General features: G+C 45.9%; 1 protein-coding gene across 1 annotated transcript in view; it reads left to right on the forward strand.

Moving 5' to 3' along the window:
* Positions 1–7327: 7327 nt before the first annotated feature.
* LOC147692327 (gastric inhibitory polypeptide receptor-like) overlaps positions 7328–22738 on the forward strand; it is a 1656621-nt gene continuing 1641210 nt past the window's right edge. The window contains exons 1-2 of the mRNA XM_086939521.1: positions 7328–7424; positions 17606–17779. Coding sequence (XP_086795647.1) covers positions 7328–7424; positions 17606–17779 — 271 coding nt within the window. The remainder of the gene's footprint in view (positions 7425–17605; positions 17780–22738) is intronic.

Genomic DNA, 22738 nt, shown 5'->3' on the forward strand with positions numbered 1-22738 from the left:
TCAAGCAATTTCCTGGGCTTTGTAACGTGAGCAGGGACGGCCATTGGTATTATACGCAAGACAAAATTGAGCTGACCAACAAGAACCTGTAACTGATGTAAGAAGACCTTCCGAGCTCCCAAACAGGATTCAAGTGAGGCTCGGAAGACCTGCACCTTTTCTGCTGGCAGTCTAAATTCCCCTTTTAGAGAATCAATCTCTATCCCAAGGAAAGTCAGTGTTGATGCTGGCCTGCAGTATTCTCATTAGCCAGGGGCATGCCAAAGTCAGACATCAAACACTTAAGGTTGCTAAAGTTCTGGCTCAGTGGTCCGAATCCCTTGGCTGAAGAATAGAAAGTAATCTAAATAATGAATGACATAAGTAGAACCATCCATCTACGTAAATACCCATTCCAGGAAGGTGCTGAATTGCTCAAAATAAGCACGGGACACTGAGCAGTCCATGGGCATGCATCTGTTGTAAAAAAATGTATTTGAAACTGAAAACCCAACAAATGGTAGTCATCTGGGTGGACAGGTAACAGGTAAAAGTCAGCCTTACTGCAACACAAGCTTTTGATGACTAACCAAAATTAAACATAAAATGTTATTTATTATATTCTTCTATCAGAGACAATAGGCTCATTGACTTGCTGAAGTAAATAAATATTGTAATTAATTGGGGATCTCACCAAGACTGCCAATGGCACCTTACCTCTTCCCCATAGACTTACAAGTCTACTGATTTAACAATTTGCAGGCCATATGTCAGTTACAGAAGTTACTTTGGATATATCTTCATTTTAAATGAACTGCCTTGAAATACCTACAGAGACTTAGATTCTTTTTAACTCTGACCAGGCTGTTGAGCTTGTGGAGTGCAAATTTTTGTGAAATGGATTGCATGATCTTCAAACTCTCAATCAATCAATCAATCAATCAATCAATCAATCAATCAATCAATTAAACTGGATTTATGAATCTTGGCCAATCACCCACAAGGGTATCCAGGGGCTGAGAACAAGCTACTCAGGGGATAAGTCGAATAGCCAGGGCTTGAGTCCCCTTCTGAACTCTGAAAGAGAGGGTGAAGTCTGGAGATGGAAGGGGAGGCTGTTTCAGGACTTTGCGACAAGGTAGGAGAAGGAGCCTCCTTCACTGTTGCTTAGTTGGATGCAGAGGGTGTGAGCAAGGGAGAGGGAGGTGGATCACAGGAGTCTCGAGGGTTGGTGGAAGCTCAGGTAGTGGTTGATGTATGCTGGTCCTAGGTTGTGCAGGGCTCTGTGGGCGTGAGTCAGATTCTTAAATTGGGGTCTCTTGTAAACGGGCCGCCAGAGAAGTTTATTTAGGTTTGTGAAAGAGAGTGAGTGCATCCTCCTGTGAAATTTGAAACATTCTTTATTCTTTTGTTCAATTATTTCCATTAGGAGCATTACGAGTAATGATTTTTATGTGTAACTTTCTTTTATTTTTCTTTTATTTAACATCATCTGAGAATGTTCTTCATTTTGAACATGTATGTCATGTATACCGGAGCAACATGTTCTGAAAACAGCCAAAACAGCCAACATGTGTTTTGCCCCCTTAGTTGGCCAGTTTGCTCAGGGTTTTTTCAGGCTTTAGCATTCAGTTGAACATCATGATTGACATACTTCCGGTAATCAGTATATGTGGGTCTGTCTGGGGAGTTTGAGGATGAGTCTAGGCGCTGTGTTCAGAATGGTCTTTAGTTTCTTCAGGAGGCGTTTGGTGTTTCCTGTGTAGAGTGTGTTGCCCTGGTCAAAGTGGCTGGTGAAAAGGGCTTGAGAGATGGCGTGTCTGGTGGAGACCAAGAGCCATTTGAAGATCTTTTCGATCATGCGCAGATTATGGAAGCAGGCGGAGGAGACTACATTGAACTGGTTTTTTATAGTGAGTTTGCTGCCCAAGGTGATGCTGAGGTTCAGGGTGTGGTTTATGGGGGTGGTAGCGGGTCCAAGTGTAGCAGGCCAGCAAGAGTTGTTCCACAGGGAGGTGTTGTTGCCGAAGATCAGTACTTCAGTTTTGTCTTTTTGGAGCTTGAGGCAGTTGTTTTGCATCCAGTTGGCAATGCTGGTAATTCATAGTTGGAAGTTGGCCCTTGTGGTTGATGGGTCTTCGGAAGGCGAGAGGATGAGCTGGGTGTCATCTGCATAGGAGATAATGTTCAGTCCATGGTTTCTGGTGATGTTGGCCAGGGGGGGTCATGTAGAGCTGAGGGATGAATCTTGAGGGATACTGCAGATGATGTTGTTCGGCTCCAATGTGAATAGTGGAAGGCGGATTCTCTGTGTTCTTCCGGTGAGGAAGGATGCGATTCGTTTGAGGGTGTCCTCTTGGATTCCTATCTGATGAAGCCTCTAGATTAGGGTGTAGAGGGACACAGTGTCGAAGCCCACTGAGAGGTCCTGAAGGATCAGGGCATCTGCTTTTCCCCAGTCTAGGAGGGTTCTGATGTCAATTTTTTTTGACAATTTTTTATTAATAAACTGCATGATTACTTAAAATCTTTACAGTATAAAAGTGAAAAAAAGAATAAAAAGCTTTATGAACGTCCCGACTCCCCCACTCTCAAGTCCCATCCAAACATAAAAGTGAGAGTCACTTTAAGTTAAAATACTAACATATTAGTCCTTATTAGCTGTCCTAAACATGGTTCTTTTAAAAGGAGTGATGAATAGATTGTACAAGTGTTTCCCAGCTGATAAAGGGGGGCACATGAAAGTTCGGTAGAGTCAATTCATGTACCAAGGGCTGTTGACGAAAGATGGATTCTTCGTGGATATTTAAACCAGCCCAAGTTAGGTAACTGCGGCAGGAGGCTTCCAGTTACTTTGCAGACAATGCCGTTAAGTGGGAGTCGAGTGCCATTTTTACCTGGTGTATAAATTTCCCAACTCTGGCTATCAAACAGGTCGTGGAGACTGAGAGGCACCAGTCCGAGGCCTCTCTACAAGTTCTATAGGCCGTGTTACGTAAAATCGGAAGCAGCAAGCGATGGCGGTCATTGGCCAGCTTTGTGCAGCAGCACAGCAAGTGTAGCCAGGATTCTCTACGGTAATTGCATAGACGACAGGCCAAGGTGCCATCCGTACGGGCCCATTTGGGGTTGAAGTCCATGATCCTGAGGGCCAAAAGTCGAAAGTACAAAATTTTCTTTCTCGCGTAAGTGGATACTGGATCTTGCAGGTAAGGTTGGGGTTTACCTGGAATATATGATTTGTCCAGGGCCTGGGTTAGTGGATTTTGCCGAAGAGATGCAAGGTCAAGTCCAAAGGAGATGATCCGGACTTGGCGCTTAACAGCTTGGGCCCAGGCTGAGAAAGGAATTTCGTGCAGGGGCAAACTCCTTCTTTCGATTTTCAATGCTGCAATAGCTTGTCCTACCTTTGAGTACCAGGGGGAGCCCACCTCATCAAAGATTGATTTTAGGGAGTGCTGTAGCGAATGTTCTGGTGCTTTCAATACTCTAATATAGAGTTTTAAAAGGTCCCCCAATAATACCAGCTCCGGTCGCTTAAGGCCTATTTCTAGCCTTAATCTAGTGTTCCTTGCATATCTAGGGGCCTGTAGCACCAACTTGTAGGCTTTCGCCTGGGCTGCGTTGACCACTTTGTCAAATGCACCAGGGTAGGCTATGTGCCCATATGCAATGGCAGGGATCAGTTTTGCCCTGAGCACTGTCAACATTGGTTCTGCTGAGGGACTGTCCAAGCGGTGGCATAAGCGTCTTAGAGACAGAATGGTTTTGTCAATTTTAGGTTTAAGCTCCTTCAGATGTTTGGCTGCAGAGGCACTCTCAGAGACCCAGGTGCCCAGATAGTTGTAGGATGGGGCAGTGACGATACGGTGCTCCCCCAGGGACCATGAAGCTTCTTTTTTGTGGGGGTATTTGCCAAAAATGACAATTTTGGTCTTGCCCACATTGATCCGTAAGTCATTTGACTTATTGTATAATGCCAAACTGCTTAAGGCTCTTTGGAGCCCCACCCTAGTGTGGTCCATGATCACCGTGTCGTCTGCATACTGGAGTGTTCCCAAGACGAGCCTCCCCAGTTTTGGAGGTGCTAAGTTGGCATCTTTCAGAGCTGTCCCCATGTCCGCAGTATACAAGTTGAAAAGCATGGGGGCCAAGACGCACCCCTGCTTGAGGCCCGAGTTGGTTTCAATTCTTGCAGTTGTTATTGTAGGGCTTAGCTTCACCTTGACCCAGGTGCCCTCATAGAGCGCTTTTATAGCTTTTAGTAGAGCCTGTGGTAGCCCCCACGAGTCGAGTTTTGCCCAGAGCCGGCCCCTGTTCACTCGATCAAAGGCTGTGGAGTAGTCTATGAAACAGCAGAACAGGGGCGGTTTGTTCCTCATATTGGCCTTCTTCGCAAGGTAGGAAAGGGCTAAGATGTTGTCGAGGGTGGAGCTGTAAGCCCTAAAGCCGGTCTGTGTGGGCGGAAGAATGCCGTTCTTGTCCACCCAGTCCTCCAGATCCCTGAGAAGAAGGCGGGCGTATATCTTTGCTTCTACGTCGAGGAGAGCTATAAGCCTATAATTGGCCGGGTTCGTGTGGTCCCCCTTTTTATGGATGGGGAATAGAATAGAACCTTTCCAAGAGGATGGCAACATTGCCGTGGCAAAAGAATGGTTAAATAAAGGGGTGAGTCTGGATGCAAAAAAGGCTGAGGCAGTTTTCAGAACCTGGGCCGGAATCCCATTTGGGCCTGGAGCGCCATCAGTTCTAATGGCCTTGATGCACTTTAGTACCTCCATTTCTGTGAACAATCTGGTGCAGGTCGGATTTACGCCTTCTGACGTAACTCTTTCGGGTTCGATAATTTCCGCCACCACCTTGGACCACGCACGGCTTCCTGCAGTGGCTTGATTTGACTCGCAGGTATACAGCCTCTTGGCATACTGTTCCCACACTTTCCCTGCAACACTATTTTCCTTTTGCTCTCCTCTGGGGGTCAGACTGTTGATGAAACGCCAAAGCTTGCTATTGTCATTTCCTTTAATTAAGGAAAACACAGTCAACCAATTCTGTTCAGTCTGCCGTTTTTTGTGGGCCCAGACTTTCTTTTTATAGTCAGTTCGCAGAGCAGCAATGGAGTATCTCCCTGACAGATGAGTGCCTTTCTTTTGTGCCCTGATTGCCTTATTTAGATCACGCTTACACTGTGACAGGCACCACGATGTTGCACGGCGAGGACCAGAGTGGAATTGGCGACTTCTTGGGTGACGGTTATTGCCCAGACGTTCCAATAAATCGGAGGTCAGGGTTTCCCAGAGGTGAATGACGTTCTTAGTTTGAACTGGGTTAGGTTCTTCCTCCCTTCTAGCTACATAGTCTAGCAGGCTATGACTGAGATTGATTGACCATTTTATTCTTTTAAGCACTTTGTGATGTTCCTCCCCCGTGGTAGTTCCAATAACTACTTGTAATTCTGCTTGTACCCGCGCCAGATTGAATGTGGCGCGGAGGGGCCTATGATCACTTTCCTCTCTGTCGTCCACTGTGAAGTTGCAAAGATTGTGGACAAGCCCTTCGTTGATAAAGATGTAGTCTATTGTAGAGACATTTCTAAAGGTCGGGATGGTGGGCCATTCAGGTTGGGTCTGTTTTTGTATTCTATGGGTGGAGTGCAGCTTAAAATTTGCGAGAAATTCAGTCAGTAGGGCTGACTTCTTGCTTGATGGAGCCTCCGAGATTAAACCCAAGCCTCTGTGATTAAAGTCGCCCGCGATTATTACGTCTTGGTCCTTCCAATTTATTAAAAGATCTTCCAAAATTGAAATAAGTGATTCCATGGCCTGGGAGGATTGATACTTGTTTGGATTGAAATAACAATTAATTAGGTTCTGATGTCAAAAGTGGCTGCAATCAGGGTGGTTTCGATGCTGGTGTTCGTGCAGAATCTGGATTGGGATGCGCCCAGAAGATTGTTGTTCTTGAGGTATTCCATAGTTTGCAGTTTATTGGTTTTTCGAGGACTTTGGTTGAAAAGGTGAGCTGGGAGATGGGCCAGTAGTTTTTGAGCTTGTTGGGGTCAGTAGACAGTTTCTTGAGGAGGGGTTTGGCTTTACTGTGTTTCCCCTCATCCAGGAAGGTGACTGAGGTGATGGATGTGTTGAAGATGACTGTGAGCTTGTTGCTGCTGGTCTTGCTAGTGAGGTTGAACATGTGGTGGGAACAGGGATCCATGGGTGCTCCTGAGTGGACAGAGTGCATGATGTCAGTATTGCTCTATGTGGGGAGCTGGTCCCAAGTGGGGATCCGGTGGTTGTGACTGTGGGAGTGAGGAGGCTTAGGATGTCGGCGGTAGTGGGTTGGGGGTTCAAAGTTTTTGTAGATGGTGGAGATCTTGTTTTGGAAGACGTCTACGAGGTGTTGTAGAGTTTCTTGAGATTGGGTGATGATGTATTCAATCGCAGAGGGGTTGGAGAACTCCTTGACAATGCTGAATAATTCTTTGCTGTGGTTGGAGCTGGCTTTGATACGGTCAGCTAAGGTGTTCCCTCTAGTTTCTTTCAGGGATCAGTGGAAATGGTTGAGCTATGTCTTGAAGGTAGTCTGGTCAGTAAGTTCCTTGCCGGTGTGCCATTTACTTTCCAGTTGCTTGCGGTTGCATATCACAGTGTGAGATCCAGGTGAAGAAGTGCTTGACAACTTGTTCGAGGAGGTGGAGGTGTTGAGGTGGGCGGTGTTCAGGGAATCTCTCCATTGACTTTTGGATACTTTGCGCCAGCTGTGGTGTGAGGTGCTGAGCGGTCTGTTGGTGGCACTGGGGACGGCTGTTATGGTGAAGTGAACAGTTGTGTTGTCTGCGCATGTAAGCTCGGTGGCATGGCTGTCCTTGACCCTGTCGCAGACCATTAAGATTGTGTCCTGCATGTGTCCTGCGATGTGTGTAGGGTCAGTGACTAATGGGGTGAGACAATGTTGTTCATGCTTTCAAGAATGCTGTCTGTGATGGCATATTTGGGGTCATCAAGGTTGTTAGAAATAGTGGTTTTTAGTTGACTGGGCTGTGCACCTAAGCCAGGCAGAACCCGGTGTGCAAGTAAGTTACACACCAAAGACAAACTGTGCTCACTCTCTGGTAGTTTGGGGCAGAGCTGTCAGACTTATCATTTGAGGCAATGCGTAAAGTGCAACAGACTCATACAGAAACACAATGAATACACCATAAACAAGACCCCACATAGGATTATATAAAATATAGTGTGTATTGAACGTAAGACATACACCAAAACAACATGAATCATATGTACTGTGCATATCATGTAATTTCTGAAATAGTACTTGTTATCCTGACAGGGCAATAATCAAAAGCGACATGCATGCTAACATCAGTGAATACTTAGGACATGAAATGCAGCAGGTTATGAAAGAAAAAACAGGAATCATCACATTAGTGCCTGAAGATGCAACAGGTTGGAATGAAAACACATCATAATTATAGGCTTTTCAGAACGTACACCCTTTTAGATAGTACGAGACCAGAATCATTGTGCATGTAAGACAAATGATGTAGTTAGCGTGAATTATCACACTCCATCAAAAACATGCAGCACACCTGCCCTCCTACTAAACTTTATGTGAGGATGAGACGACAATCGTAGGGCATAGCTGCTCTTGCATGCCTCTTATCTTTAATCAGGTTTTTACCATATCCCCAAGTAGAGTGAGTTTCTAATGGCATTCAGATTCCCCCCGTAATGCCAGCTGAGCTCAAGTGCCCTTAACATTTCTGCCCACAGGAGAGAAATACACGCTGCAACCTTCAGCAGGATGACCTCGCTGGGTCCCCCGCATGGGGAATAAGTGTAGCACACTGAGCAGGAACGTGCAGTGCTGCATCCAAAGATACAGGGCAGCGTAGCCCCTAAAGAAGCAAAAGCGCTGGCTAGGGGAGGTGTGGCTACTCCCAGAATAGCAGGGGAAAGGCACAAGACCTAAAAGAGACCTCATTGTGTCCCTTAGTTTCAGGGCCCCCCATCAGCATCTCATACCTTTAAAAAAAGCCCATGAAGGAGCGCCTTTTGGCGGTGTCTCCACAGTAGACTCTTAACATCAACAAGTTATTGTAGAAATGCCCTGCTGAGATGACATGGGGAAACCCCGCACAGACCGGAGAAAGGTAGGCAGCTGCAGGAGTGATGCTCTTCCCATACAGCAGCTTACTCATGGAAAGAGGCCCCACTTGGAAGTTTAAGACAACCAACCAGGGTATCCTCAAGGGGAGAGTTGGTGCCACTGGACGGCACTGATCTCCACCAGGTTGTCCATTGTGGTCCTCTCGGCTGGGGGGGCGTACCTCAAGCAAAGACTTCCGCTGACAAAGTGCTCTCTACTGCTGGTTTTTGGTACACACATAAAATGTCAAGTGAAGTGCTCACCACGTACTAGTGCAGGAGAAGCCAGCTGTAGGACACGGCGCACTCAACAGGCCGGGGCTCCTTGCCTTGGGCACAAAGGAGGATAGCAGGCAGAAGGCGAGTGCATAGGGTAGATAGCTTAATGTCAGTTTCTCCAGAAGCCCAGCAAAAAAGCAGTTCATATGAGTCCTTCAAGCAGTGCAGCAATCCTTCTGACATAGGTTCAGTTCCAGATCTAAAGGGCTCTAAAACCATGGGATCAGAGCCCCTGTACTCATACTCAAAATGTTCTTTGTATAAAGGGTAACTTCAAAAGAAACTTTTAAGTGCATAACACTCTCTTTAAAAATCAGCCCTGGCTCCAGACACTAGTAGGGGGTTAACCAGCCCTTTGTGTGAGAGCTGGACACTGATTAAACAGATGCACAAGTGTGAATGCCCCTCTCTCTCTCAGCCCAAGAAGACCATTAGTATGCAGATGAATGAAGATGTAACCCTGTCACACCCAAACCTTTCTGTGTGATATCTGTCTGGAATGTATGTATGTACAAAGTGTAGCTGTCAATTCAATTCAATTCAAAAACTCTATTCGATTATTTGTTGATAATAATCATAAAAGTACATACATACATAAATAGTTAACATACATATAGATACAGCTAATTTAAGAATAATCATGTATCAAGGAGCATATTATTCCTCAAGCATACCGACTTCAAAATGAATACAGCAGTAAAAAAGCAAATGTCCTGCGAATCAAGTCCGAATAAAAGCCTCATAGCAGATTCAATAGTGGATACATTATATTTTTTAAAAAGGGGTTTCAAGTAGGTTTTACGGAGATGAAGATAAAATGGGTATAACAATAGAAAGTGCTCCGAGCTTTGCTTTGTAGTCCCATCACATGGACAGGGGGCAGTAGTGTGAGTCTTCATATGTGGATACGCAACAAGCAAATGAACAGTCCCCATCCGCAATCTTGTCAAAACATATTGGTGGGAACGAATGGTAACCATTTTAAGGTATCCTGCGAATCCCGATTCTACCATGTTATACTTATCATAAAAAACATGTGTAGAATACTGAGAGGTAGCTGCATTACGCTTTACCATACTAGCCCTCAGAAATACATGTTTGAGCTCAATCTTAGGGATGTCTGTAACACAAAGTGGGTTATCACACACAGCAAGATTGAAGACATCTTTAAATACACGAATAATATAGTTAAGCCAGGGGATACGGGAACATTTATCCATGTGGAGACAGTCTTAAATGATTTTTTTTGTGAACCCCGTCTGCTCCTTAATCCATATAGATCTCCATACTAACAGTGGTCTTAAACTGATCAAATCAGAAAGATGTTCCAGACCAACCTCCTGATGGATCAGTTTGGTTGACGCAGAGGATGGTAGACACAAAAGTTTTTTTACAAATTTGTTTTACTCCACCTAGAGCGTATTATGATTACAATGGCCGCATACACCTGAACCATAGAGGGCCAGGGCAACACATTTATGGCGATATAAGTACAACATGTCGGTTATCCGCCTAGAGCCTAGCTTAGATGCAAACTTAAATATGCCAAAGGAACTCTTGGCCATTTTAGCTCTTACATTGGTCATTTCGGACGCCCACATCCCCCCACTAGTAAAAGTGATACCTAAATAGCAAAATTTGTCAACCACTTGTATTGTTTGATCCATAACTGTAAAAGGTCTTAGATTTTTGACTTTCTTACCGCAGGCCATAATAAAAGTTTTTGAATTGTTAATTTTTAATTTTCTCCCATTGATAAAATCCACAAATTTGTCCATGAGTTTCTGCAACCCAAGAGGGGTTCTCGAAAGTAGAACCGCGTCATCCGCATAGAGCAGTATCTGAATGGGAAGGCCGTCGGCGGTCGGTGCGTCAGCACTGACGACCCATAGTTCAAACTCAATTGCATTGATAAAAAGGGAGAAAAGAAGGGGAGCAAGGACACATCCCTGCCTAATACCAGAACCTACCAGAATATTAGGTGAACACTCTCCCAATTGCCCATGACGTATCTTAGCCGACAAGTTCCTGTACAGTTGGACCAAGAAGTAAATGATTTCCCGTGGGGCGCCCATATCCAGTAGGGTTGACCACAGAAGACCATGGTCAACCACGTCGAAAGCACTGGAAAGGTCAGCGAAGCAAAGAAACAGCGAGCCTTGCTTAGCACGTGTATATTTGCCTATGATGAGGTCCAGGTTTATGCACTGTTCTATTGTGCCTAACCCCTTACGGAATCCAAACTGGGAGTCCGCAAGGACACCTTTTTCTTCAACCCTGTCCTCCAAACGACTCAATAATACCCTACTCATAATTTTTAGGGAGGCAGTAAGGAGAGAAATCGGATGATAGTTTTTTGCCTCTCCTCTCGCACCTTTTTTGTAGATAGGGATAATGATGGACTCCCCCCAGGCCTGTGGTGCCAGGGTCATTGCTGCTGCATTAAACACCTTGGTCAGCAGTGGACTCTAAAGGGAAACCTCGGCTTTATAGAGATCAACGGGTACCCCGTCGGGGCCCGGTGCCTTCCCCCCCTTACTACACTGGATGGCTGCATCCACCTCGGTGACTGTGATGTTAAGAGGTAGGGGGTGGCAACCACAGCATCCCTATCACCCCCTGCAACTTATCCATTGGGGTTAAAGATGCTGGAAAAATGAGCAACCCATTGTTCTTCACTCACCTGAGCAGACAATACCGGGGCTTCGTCATTTTGAAGAAAAGGACTATTGACCGTGGACCAGAAAAGATTGGCATCCTTAAGATCCACGGCCATGGTAAGGTTGTTCCAGGTCTCTTCCCTTAATTCCTGTTTCCTGGCCTTCAGGTGGACTGTATATTCCCTTCTCAGAGCCCTAACTGCATCCTTATCCCTAGGTTTACAATTTAAAGAGTCACCATAGGCCGAATGTAGGAAGTGGGCCTGATCTTCCCCAACCTCCCCACTGTACCCACACACCCTCTTACCAGCAAAGGGACACATGTAAATGTTAAAATCACCTCCCCACAGAATTTCAAAAGACACTCTACTACGGCCACACAGCCTTTCCACCTCCGCATGGAGTTCTTCAACCATAACAGTTTTAGAGTGGTTAAAAACATTGTTATAATGATTTATTATTAGGACATTCCGCCCATTCCTATGTTGCAACCATAACAACTGTGAGTGCAAACCAACAGTCAGATGGATTTTTACTTGTATCGGTAGCCTCACAGAAAGCAGTATCACCAACCCACGGCTGGCTCTACCCATGTTGGATGGCTGTGCTTGACAATTATAGGCAGCATACCCATCAAGGTAGACGTCTTCGGCCGCCCAGGTCTCCTGGAGACATAAAATGTCAAATTGGGTTAAAAATTCTAGCCACCCTAAACGATCTGTCTTGTTATTCCATCCAGCAATATTCCAACTCGCCAGCTTATAGCCTCTCTCTGTTGAACTTACAGCCTCGTTGGGTAGAGGGGGCATGTGGAGGGGAGTTACATCCCCGATCACGGTGTCATCAGATAGCCGGGGAATACTAACACACATCAGTGGGCCTATGGGTGTTATGATACCATCGCCCGGGGTAAAGGAATCCGGGTTGCATTGAATCTGCCCAATATTAAGTTTTTACAACTGGGATAACGGGCAGCATTATACCCTTTAGGCAGGTTGTCCTCAGTAGAGCCTCTTGCCACCATACACGAACCCACATCCCCACCTGCATCTCCACATGTTCCCTCGCCCACCTCCCCGTGGCTTTTTGGCATCAATCACAGTCTTCCAAGCCACTAAACACATCAAACCTATTGGTGGTCTCTAGGGGCGTGAAGGGTTTAAGGTGATCCATTCTCCTGTGTGTTAGGGAATTATGCCTTGGAGCCACAATGTTCCACCCATGTGGGTCTGCTACTATTGTGGGATGATGACCATTGAATGTAAAACCGTTATTATAGACCGGTGGACAGTATGGATTTGGAAACACTTGCCTCGGCAAAGGGGGGGAGGGGCTGACAGGAATTGGTGATGGGGTGGGAACACCACTGAGCAAGGATAGAAATAAGTGAGAGGGCGAGGGGTGATATGATTACTATCGTGATCAGAGAACCAGTTAAGTATAAAATGAACAGCATTCTGGTCTCTAAAGTTTATGACCACTATGTCGCCCTCAATGTCTTTGGGTCTTCCCCCCAGCCAAGGGAGACTGCGAACATGGACGATTTCGCCATTGATGTTATTTGCAATGGGTCTATACATACTCAACCAAGGCATTATTTTATTCTTTAGCTGGGCAAAACCCTCACGTTTGTTCGCCTCTAGCTCTGGCACCCCAGTAAGGACCACCACGAAAGGCACAGCTTCCGGTGGAAGTTCTGGAAGGGGGCCCTTATTATAGTTACCTCGAGGGGTTCGCCCATTCCCCCTATCCCTCTTCTGATTCCCAGAAGCTTGACCTAAGCTATTCGTCGGTCCACTGACCGTTACAGCGGGGAGCAATGTGGGTTTACTTTTTGATAAAACAGGATTACCTTTAGGTATAATTTCACTCACGGTATGTAAAGATTGTGGCATGGTTGCAGTCTGGACAGGGACAGATGTAGGGATTATAACTGGGGTACTTGAAGGGGTTGGTATGCTGGAAATTTGTATAGCAGGATTAGATGGTACCTTAGTAATTGCTACCTTGCTACCCAGTTCTCGCTCTATCTTCCCGAGCCTATCATCCATTTTATTAAGTCTTTCTACGATAGCAAGAGTGTAGGTCCTTATTATGGACTCCATGCTATCGATTAGGGCACCATTTGGAGATTCCAGTGGTGTCACGGCAACAGGAGGGTTATCAGGAATAGAGCTGTCCTGAGCTACTTTGGGGGTGGGGCAAGGATGTATAGGTGATGTAGCTATCCTTCCTTTATCTATTATTTGTACCCATTCTCCCCCTATACTAGCATCGTTTTTGATACCAAAATCAGCATGGTTAATTTTTCTCTTAGGTAAGTCGGATGTTTTCCGCCTTTTTTTATTAGGTGGAGGGCCATACATTTTAACAGGCGTGACTTTCTTTACCTTATTTCTTACTGCTTTGGTTTGCCTAGGGGTGGGGGTTATTTGTGCCTTGGTTGTAACTATGGTTTTAGTTATACTGGGATAAATACTATTAGATGTCGATGTATTGATCATGTCTTGGGGTTCAATTTCATTCATAGACGTACCCTCTCTAAATATTAAGGGAACAGTATCCTGAGAGGGAGTACAGACATTCTCAATTGAAGTATCCTCCAAAGTAGAAGTAATCAAAACAGGTGAATCGGTTAATAATCTATTTTTTAGGCTTTCTACCGAGTGTCGACGCTCAGCCCGGCGTTCTGCAAGGGTAGGAGTAGTGGGGGTGTCCATAACAGATTTTTAAAAATAATTATCTAATTTCCCATTAATCAAGCTCACAGGTTTCTCAGAGCCAACAAGCTCCCGGGTTAGGATTTCAATAGACATAATGGCCAATATAATTTGACCCCCAAACACTTACACCAGTAGTCCAAGACGGTACAATGTTCGACCAGGGTTTCTAGCCCGGCCCGGCCACCTCAGTCCTCTGAGGGCCACAGAGGTCCCGCCCTTTGCCCGGGCTTAGCCCCGGGCGCTCCCGCGCAGCAGGATGCAACGTTTCTTATAGGGTGCTTGCTCTGATTAGGTGAGTGGGCGGGGCAATGAGGGAGAGCAGCCCAGGTGTAACGGGCGCGGGTTTTCCTTGGACTCCTGGGAAAGTGAGTCCACAACCCTTTGCTCGCAGCCCTCCTGCCCAAATCCTCACTCACAGGCGACTTCCTGAACTTCAGCCCAAGTCCCAGGGCGATGCGGGACCCGCGAAGCGGGTTCCGCGAGCAGCAACAGCAGTGGAGTTCAAACAGCAGTGCGACCCAATCACGACAGGCAAGGTAGATGTGTCCCGCGTTCCAGCAGCAAACGGGGCACTTTATCTCGATCCGGGAGGGCGGGGCAATGAGGGAGAGCAGCCCAGGTGTTACGGGTGCGGGTTTTCCTTGGACTCCTGGGAAGGTGAGTCCACAACCCTTTGCTCGCAGCCCTCCTGCCCAAATCCTCACTCACAGGCGACTTCCTGAACTTCAGCCCAAGTCCCAGGGCAAAGCGGGACCCGCGAAGCGGGTTCCGCGAGCAGCAACAGCAGTGGAGTTCAAACAGCAGTGCGACCCAATCACGGCAGGCAAGGTAGATGTGTCCCCCGTTCCAGCAGCAAACGGGGCACTTTATCTCGATTCGGGAGGGCGGGGCAATGAGAGAGAACAGCCCAGGTGTAATGGGCGCGGGTTTTCCTTGGACTCCTGGGAAAGTGAGTCCACAACCCTTTGCTCGCAGCCCTTCTGCCCAAATCCTCACTCACAGGCGACTTCCTGAACTTCAACCCGAGTCCCAGGGCGATGCGGGACCCGCAAAGCGGGTTCCGCGAGCAGCAACAGCAGTGGAGTTCAAACAGCAGTGCGACCCAATCACGGCAGGCAAGGTAGATGTGTCCCGCGTTCCAGCAGCAAACGGGGCACTTTATCTCGATCCGGGAGGGCGGGGGCAATGAGGGAGAGCAGCCCAGGTGTAACGGCAGCGGGTTTTCCTTGGACTCCTGGGAAAGTGAGCCCACAACCCTTTGCTCGCAGCCCTCCTGCCCAAATCCTCACTCACAGGCGACTTCCTGAACTTCAGCCCAAGTCTCAGGGCGATGCGGGACCCGCGAAGCGGGTTCCGCGAGCAGCAACAGCAGTGGAGTTCAAACAGCAGTGCGACCCAATCACGGCAGGCAAGGTAGATGTGTCCCGCGTTCCAGCAGCAAACGGGGAACTTTATCTCAATCCGGGAGGGCGGGGCAATGAGGGAGAGCAGCCCAGGTGTAACGGGCGCGGGTTTTCCTTGGACTCCTGGGAAAGTGAGTCCACAACCCTTTGCTCGCAGCCCTCCTGCCCAAATCCTCACTCACAGGCGACTTCCTGAACTTCAGCCCAAGTCCCAGGGCGATGCGGGACCCGCGAAGCGGGTTCCGCGAGCAACAACAGCAGTGGAGTTCAAACAGCAGTGCGACCCTATCACGCAGGCAAGGTAGAAGTGTAGCTGTCACCCAGGCCTAGACGTGGATTGCAGTAAGTTATCAGTACAGAGAAATACCCACTTTCTAAAAGTGGCATTTCTAAAATAGTAAAGTAAAATCCAACTACACCAGAGAGCAGGATTTATCAGTACCATTCTAAACATACCAAACATGGCTTCTCCTTTCAGAACAGGTATTACCACTTAAACACATATGAAGGAAATCCTAATGCTAGCCTGTGAGAGGAGGAGGACGCACACCAGTGAGAGACAAAATACGCTGTTTGTCACTACCAGGACATGACAAACAATATAGGCACATGTCCTACTTTTTACACACACAGCACCCTGCCCATAGGGCTACCTCGGGGATGCCTCATGGGTGACCTATGTGTAATAAAAGGAGAGTTAAAGGTTTGGCAAATAGGTTTAAATGCCAAGCCATGTGGCAGTAAACTGTGCATGCAGGCCTTCAGTGGCAGGCCTGAGACAGGTTTGAAAGGCTATGTCTGTGGGGGGCACAAGCAGTGCTACTTGCCCACTAGTCACATTAATTTACAGGCCCTGTGTATATAGGATACCGCTGTACAGGGGACTTACAGGTAAATTAAATATGCCAGACAGGCATGAACCAATCATACCATGTTTTGGGGAGGGAGAACATGCACTTTAAAACTGTTTAGCAGTGGTAAAGTACCCAGAGTCCTAAAGCCAACAAAAAGAGGGGCAAAAAAAAAACAAGAGCAAGAAGGCAAAAAGTTTAGTAATAGGTCCAGGTCCAACAGAGTTGAAAGGTGAGGTCTCCTAGGAAGATGTAGTGTTTAGTGTCAAAGACTTAAGGAGCAATGAATTCAGGATTGGCATTGCAGAAACCGGGGCTTGGTCCTGAAGGTCTGTAGGCAGGGGCACCCCTGATGATGATTTTGTCATCTGTTCTGAGCTGGAAGTTGAGGTGTTCCCTGATTGGGGTTGTGTCGTCTTTGCAGTGGTGCTGTGGATGGATTCTTTGTGGATGATGGCGATCCCACCTCTGTGTTTGTTGATGCAGTCCCAGTGTGCAATCTTGAAGTCATTGAGTGTTTCTGTGGCGATGTCGGTTGTGGATGTAAAGTGAGCCAGGTCTCATTGAGAAAGAAGACGTCGGGGTGAGGGAGGTGAAGGCATCCCAGATATCAGTGATGTCGGCAGAGCAATCAGGCATTGAGCAGGAGCCAGTAGAGTAGTACAGGCACATTTGTAGTTGACATGGTGGCGGTAATTATGTTTGTGGGTGCTCTGGTGTGGCAGCATGCAAAAGTTCTCACTGTTGAACATGGCAGCAGTTGTTGCGGGGTCTGGAGTCCAGCGCTATGAGCTTGGCCCCTGTGGAGCTGCAGATGATGGGAGATCCAGGGTGCCAGGCGCTGGGCGCAGTCCAGGAGCGGACAGGTAGAGTCAGGCTTGCCTTTGGCATGCCTCCATTAAGTAGGTCCAGGGAGCGGGGCGGGGCATCGGGAGGCGAGAAGCTGGAGGAGGAAGCAGTGGGAAAGCCATAGTGTGGGAAAGCAAGAAGCTGGCATTGTAATGCAGAAACCAACAACAAAGGAGACACAAAGACAGAATAACTCAGAAGAATCTTCAACACTGGATACTGGCACAAAGAGAAATTGACTGAAAGGCTAAAATAACCAAAATATAGTGATACGGGTAAAATAAGCAAAAAGATTACAGGTATGAAGTGAATATTGGCAAAACAGGCAAAAAAAACAAGCAGAAATTTACAAGACAGGCAAAACAAATAGCAGGCACACAGTAAAAATTATCTGAGAGAGGCAGCTGACAGCGGTGACTGGCACAGAGCTCAGCAATTGGGGCGGATATCATCCACAAAAGGAACAGAGAGCAGCAGGCAACAACTGAAGTGGAGCGCTAGAAGCAGTAAGGTGGAGCTTACATTGTGAACTCTCTGCTACTTCCTGGGGAAAAGCTTGACTACTGTTCTTGGAAAGTCAGTTGTACAAAAGGAGTCAACCACTTCAAACCTATGTATCCTAACAAATGCTGCCAGGGTGTTTATAGATAATGACGGTGATTTGAGTAGTGACTTACTTGTTTTGATCATATTCAATACTTTACATTTTTGCAGACCAACTAATGAATTCAGTTACATTTTCTGTTTATAAAGTGGCTAGGCTGACATACTATATGAATTATATGTTTCAGGACTCATATGGAAAAACAGTTGAGGATACCATCACAGAATGGCAGAAATACAAGATGGCTTGCGAAATTAAGATGGCTCTAGATCCCTACCCAACAGGTAATCAATCAATCTTACTATAAGACATATTTTAATTTCACACAATCCTCAAGGTACTTAATGGACATTGAGGCCCTCCTCATGTTCCAAAAGGAAGTTACCACAGCCTACGCCCAAGTAGAGATTCCATAACACCGATTTCTACCACTTACATCTACCACATCAGAGTTGCATTCCAACTCAATAGTCTATGATGCACATTAAACACATTAGCCGTCTTGCAGTGTATAAAAGAAACAGTAGCAACCCAATCTGCTAACTTGGGTAATTTTATCATTTTTAAGAGACATAGGTTACCTAGGACTCATCTAATGAGCCTATTTAGGCAATTACAACTTGTGGACTATTTTAGTTTCAGCTGAGAAACATAGCGAAAACTAGCCTCTTAATGCACACAGAGAGTATAGCAATGTTTTGCTATTATTCATTGTATAATAAAAAAAGTCATTTAAAAAAGGTGGAGTGCTCAGTGTCACTCAGTGTGCCCAGTGCTCACAATAATCAAATGATGCAAGTGGTTATTTTATATATTAGCGAGCACTTGGGCAGTGTATTATCTTACTGCTCATTCACTTCGCTAGAGGACTATTGAAAGCCGATTTTAAGCGAACGAAAACCTTTTATTAATTGTATCGTGATAATTTGTAATACTTGTGTATTTTAACTTTAGAAATCTGCAGGCAGCATACTTGTTACTTACCCGCATTTTCTCCAGCACACACACGCTCGATACCTGCTGATTTGAGGGCAAGGCACCGAGCACCAGGGATTTAGTGGCGGCCATCTTAGGGCGGGACAGAGCGTCGAGAGCGCTCTAGGCTCAGTGATAAAAGGAGCCCTCAAACAGTGTTTTGCGGATTAGCGAGCACTTGGGCAGTGTATTATCTTACTGCTCATTCACTTCGCTAGAGGACTATTGAAAGCCGATTTTAAGCGAACAAAACCCTTTTATTAATTGTATCGTGATAATTTGTAATACTTGTGTATTTTAACTTTAGAAATCTGCAGGCAGCATACTTGTTACTTACACGCATTTTCTCCAGCACACACGCGCTCGATACCTGCCGATTTGAGGGCAAGGCACCGAGCACCAGGGATTTAGTGGCGGCCATCTTAGGGCGGGACAGAGCGGCGAGAGCGCTCTAGGCTCAGTGATAAAAGGAAACAGCCTTCTCCGCGATAGCGGGCGCGTTTTTAGCGGACGCGCCTCGTCTTCGCCGGAGTTCAGCCAGAGTCAGCCCGTCTGTGCCCGTCCGGGCCAGGCCGGGACATAGGGCATAATACTCTGCCCCTACACTATCCGGTATGTTAACAGGTGCCAAACTTAGGGCGTTACGCCCCAATAACCATGATAACTGCATAACCCTGAATCCATTATTAGCTGGCGTACAAACATGCCCTGAATGTACCCTTTCTCTGACTAACTATCAGCCCTATTCTGACACCTCCCAGGGTACTGTTTTCAAATCTTACCAACAGGGAGAGAGTCCTAACAATTTCATATTCTACTTGATAAATTGCCGTTCACTACCACAACACAAATTAGATATTTTTCATCTTTTAATAGAAAAAAAGCCCATCGCCATATTCTTAACCGAGACTTGGCTTCATGACGGATCAGGTCCAGACGTTGCAACTGCCCTCCCCCCGAGCTATGCTATTGTAAGGAGGGATCGGACAGGCCAAACAGGAGGGTGTATTGCCATTATTCACAGCAGAGATTTTGTGTGCAACTTTGAACCTGCAGACATTCCTAACTGCGAAGCTGCTTTTTTTAAAATTACTCTCAGCCCTAATTTTACCTTCTCTGGCGTACTGATCTATCGACCGCCAGTTAATAATCCCTCTTGGTCAGACAATTTTGTAAACTTTATCCTACCCCAACATCTGAATGCTCAAAATTTTACTGTACTTGGAGACCTGAATCTTCATTTAGAAGATGACAACAACAAGGCCTGCAAAAACTTAATAGCCGATTTTATGGTTTTAAATATGACTTTACGAAATGAGGGTCCAACTCACAAAGCTGGACACTTGTTAGACCCTATTATATCAAATATGAAAGAACTCTCATGGCTAAACACTACTCCTGTTCTCTGGTCAGACCATTTTTTATTACGTTTCGCTATCTCACTTAAACCTACCAAATGTCCTGTTACGACTCCTTCAGAATCTTTTAGGAGAAATTGAAAATCTCTAAACTTGGAGGATCTCAACAATGCTTTGAGAAAAGATCACCCATGCTTAGATGGAGATATGGAAAGTATAGCAGAGGCTACACAAACATGGTTAAATGGTGCAGCGGATACCAGCATGCCTCTATCCCGTTGCAAAGGAAAAACACATCGCCCTCCTGCCCCCTGGTACACAGAAGCTCTTAAAAAAGAAAAATCCACATGTAAGACCCTGGAGAGGCAGTGGCGTAAAAACTATGAACTCCATCAGAAAGAAGTTTACCGAAAGGCCAGAAATAGCTATCATTCAGCATGCATGAAAGCTAAAGCATGCTATGTTACTACTAGCATTAACATGGCCATAAACAAATCCCAGACTCTCTTCAATACTGTAAAAGAGTTGGCTGGTGAGAATGCTAAAGCGGAACCTACCCCTCTCAACACCGAGCAGTGCCAGGACTTGGCTTCTTTTTTCACCGATAAGATTGATAACATTGTCTCTAATATCAAAAGGGACAGCACGATCACACACAAACAACAAAACATCCCCCAAGGCCCCAGAGGAAATTGTCATCTTGAAGCATGGCCTCCCATTAATCTGGATACACTGAAGGAAGTATTAAAATCGATCAAATCGGGTTTCCCACGTGACCCTATTCCTATCAGTATCATGAGTAAATTAGAGGACTCTGCCATGATTTCCATAGCTGAGATACTGAACGCCTCCATTGAGCAGGCCACAGTTCCTGCTCTATGGAAACATGCGATGGTCAGTCCTCTACTTAAAATGCCGGCTGCAGACCCTAGGATATTGGCCAATTATCGTCCAATGTCATTACTGCCTGTTTTTTCAAAAATTTTAGAGAGGCACATCCATAAGGCACTTACAACTTATGTGGAAAATAACGAGCTTCTTCATTCGTCCCAATCTAGGTTTAGGGGTGGTTATTCCACCGAGACGGCCCTGTCGAAGGCAAAGCACTGGAGTGGATTAGATCATACTTATCACTCCGCACTTTTCAGATCTCCTCTTCGGAGGCATGCTCTGAGGTATTCCACTCTCCTCATGGTGTGCCACAGGGATCGATCCTGAGCCCGTTGTTTTTTAATTTGTACCTACGACCATTGGCCAATATTGCAGAAAATGTTGGTCTTATTTTAATGACTTATGCAGATGATTCTCAAATCCTGTTTTCACTTTCCAAATCTGACTCGTCTGCTCCATCTGCATTAAAAATAGGCCTGCAGGAAATATTTAGTTGGATGTCAGCTAATCAACTTAAATTAAATGGGGAGAAAACAGAGGTCCTCCTCTTAGGGAATAGTAAAGATCTCTGGAGTGATCCCCATTGGCCATCGTCATTAGGTAAACTTCCACCCCCAGCCTCTCAGCTTAGAAACCTTGGTGTCATCATAGATGACAATCTATCTATGACTCAGCAAGCAAATAAAGTGGCAGGCATATGTTTTACCATTCTTAAATGGCTTCGCAAAATTGTCTGGATGTTACCACCTACTACCCAGAAGACCGTAGTCAATGCCTTAGTGACATCTCGGCTTGATTACGGTAACATCTTGTACCTGGGCTCAAACAAAGCAGTAATAAGACGTCTGCAACTGGTGCAAAACGCTGCTGCCAGACTGCTTTGCAGAATCCCTAGATCCGCTAGGATCACCAAACATCTTAGGGACCTGCATTGGCTCAGGGTTGAAAACCGGATTCGGTTCAAAACCCTGACCTACCTATTTAAAATCAAAGCTGGCACTGCCCCCAAATACCTTCAGGACCTTGCTAAGCCCTACCTCCCCAATTGCAGTCTTCGTTCATGCACTGCTGTGAACTTTGTGGTACCGAGGTTCAAACGGGCTAGAATAGGCGGGAGATCTTTTTCTTATTTGGGCCCAACTTTGTGGAACACATTACCCATTCATATACGCAAGGAGGAAAGCTATATGAATTTCAGAAAAAGTGTAAAAACCTGGTTGTTCGACAAATAAATGCTTTGAATATTCTCTATCCAGTTGTGTTTTTGTGTTTTGCTGGTCTGGCGCCGGGAAACCCTTTGTGGGTAGCTGTGCGCCTTACAACTGTTATAAAATAAAAAATTAAAAAATATGTTTGTAGATAACACGATAGACTAACAAAAACTGGATAGGCGGGCTGTGCATTGGATACAAAATTAATTACAGAGCATCAGAATTAATTTTGGCATTGGAAGTATGTTTGTGCTAATTTCGACGGCATTTTGACCACATAATTATTGCGTGAGGTCATTATTGTAATTGCAAATGGCATTTATATAAGTCGTTATACCTCTGATGAGACTTTAAATCGCTTTGCCGTGATGAATACTGGATTATGATTGGGACACATATAGATTGAGCTGTGTTAAAATAGTGGGCTGAGATAGAGTCGAATCATCCAAATACTGAAGCAAAATGTTTTTGGGATGGATAATGTCGAGTCTTCCCTCTGGCAATCTTTAAAACCAAGGCAGCTTTGGGGAGCCAGTGTCGGAGTGCTGCTGGTAACGAAAGCCCAGAGAGGTATACTTATCCTTTGTTTGTGTTTGATGTCTACACATGTATGAAGGGGCCATGTCCCCTTGGGTAACTTGGACTCTAAGGGCCATATTCACAAGGGGCTATTGCCGAGTTAATGGCACTTTATCACAGCCAAACGTGTGATAAAAACAACGTCCCATTCACAAGCCGGGCAAACAGCCCATACCACCAGTTTACCGGCGATAGCAACTGCAAAAAACATCGCCACAGACGACCCCGA

This window comes from Lissotriton vulgaris, chromosome 9 (genome assembly GCF_964263255.1).
Source record: "Lissotriton vulgaris chromosome 9, aLisVul1.2, whole genome shotgun sequence".
In the NCBI taxonomy this organism is placed as follows: domain Eukaryota; kingdom Metazoa; phylum Chordata; class Amphibia; order Caudata; family Salamandridae; genus Lissotriton; species Lissotriton vulgaris.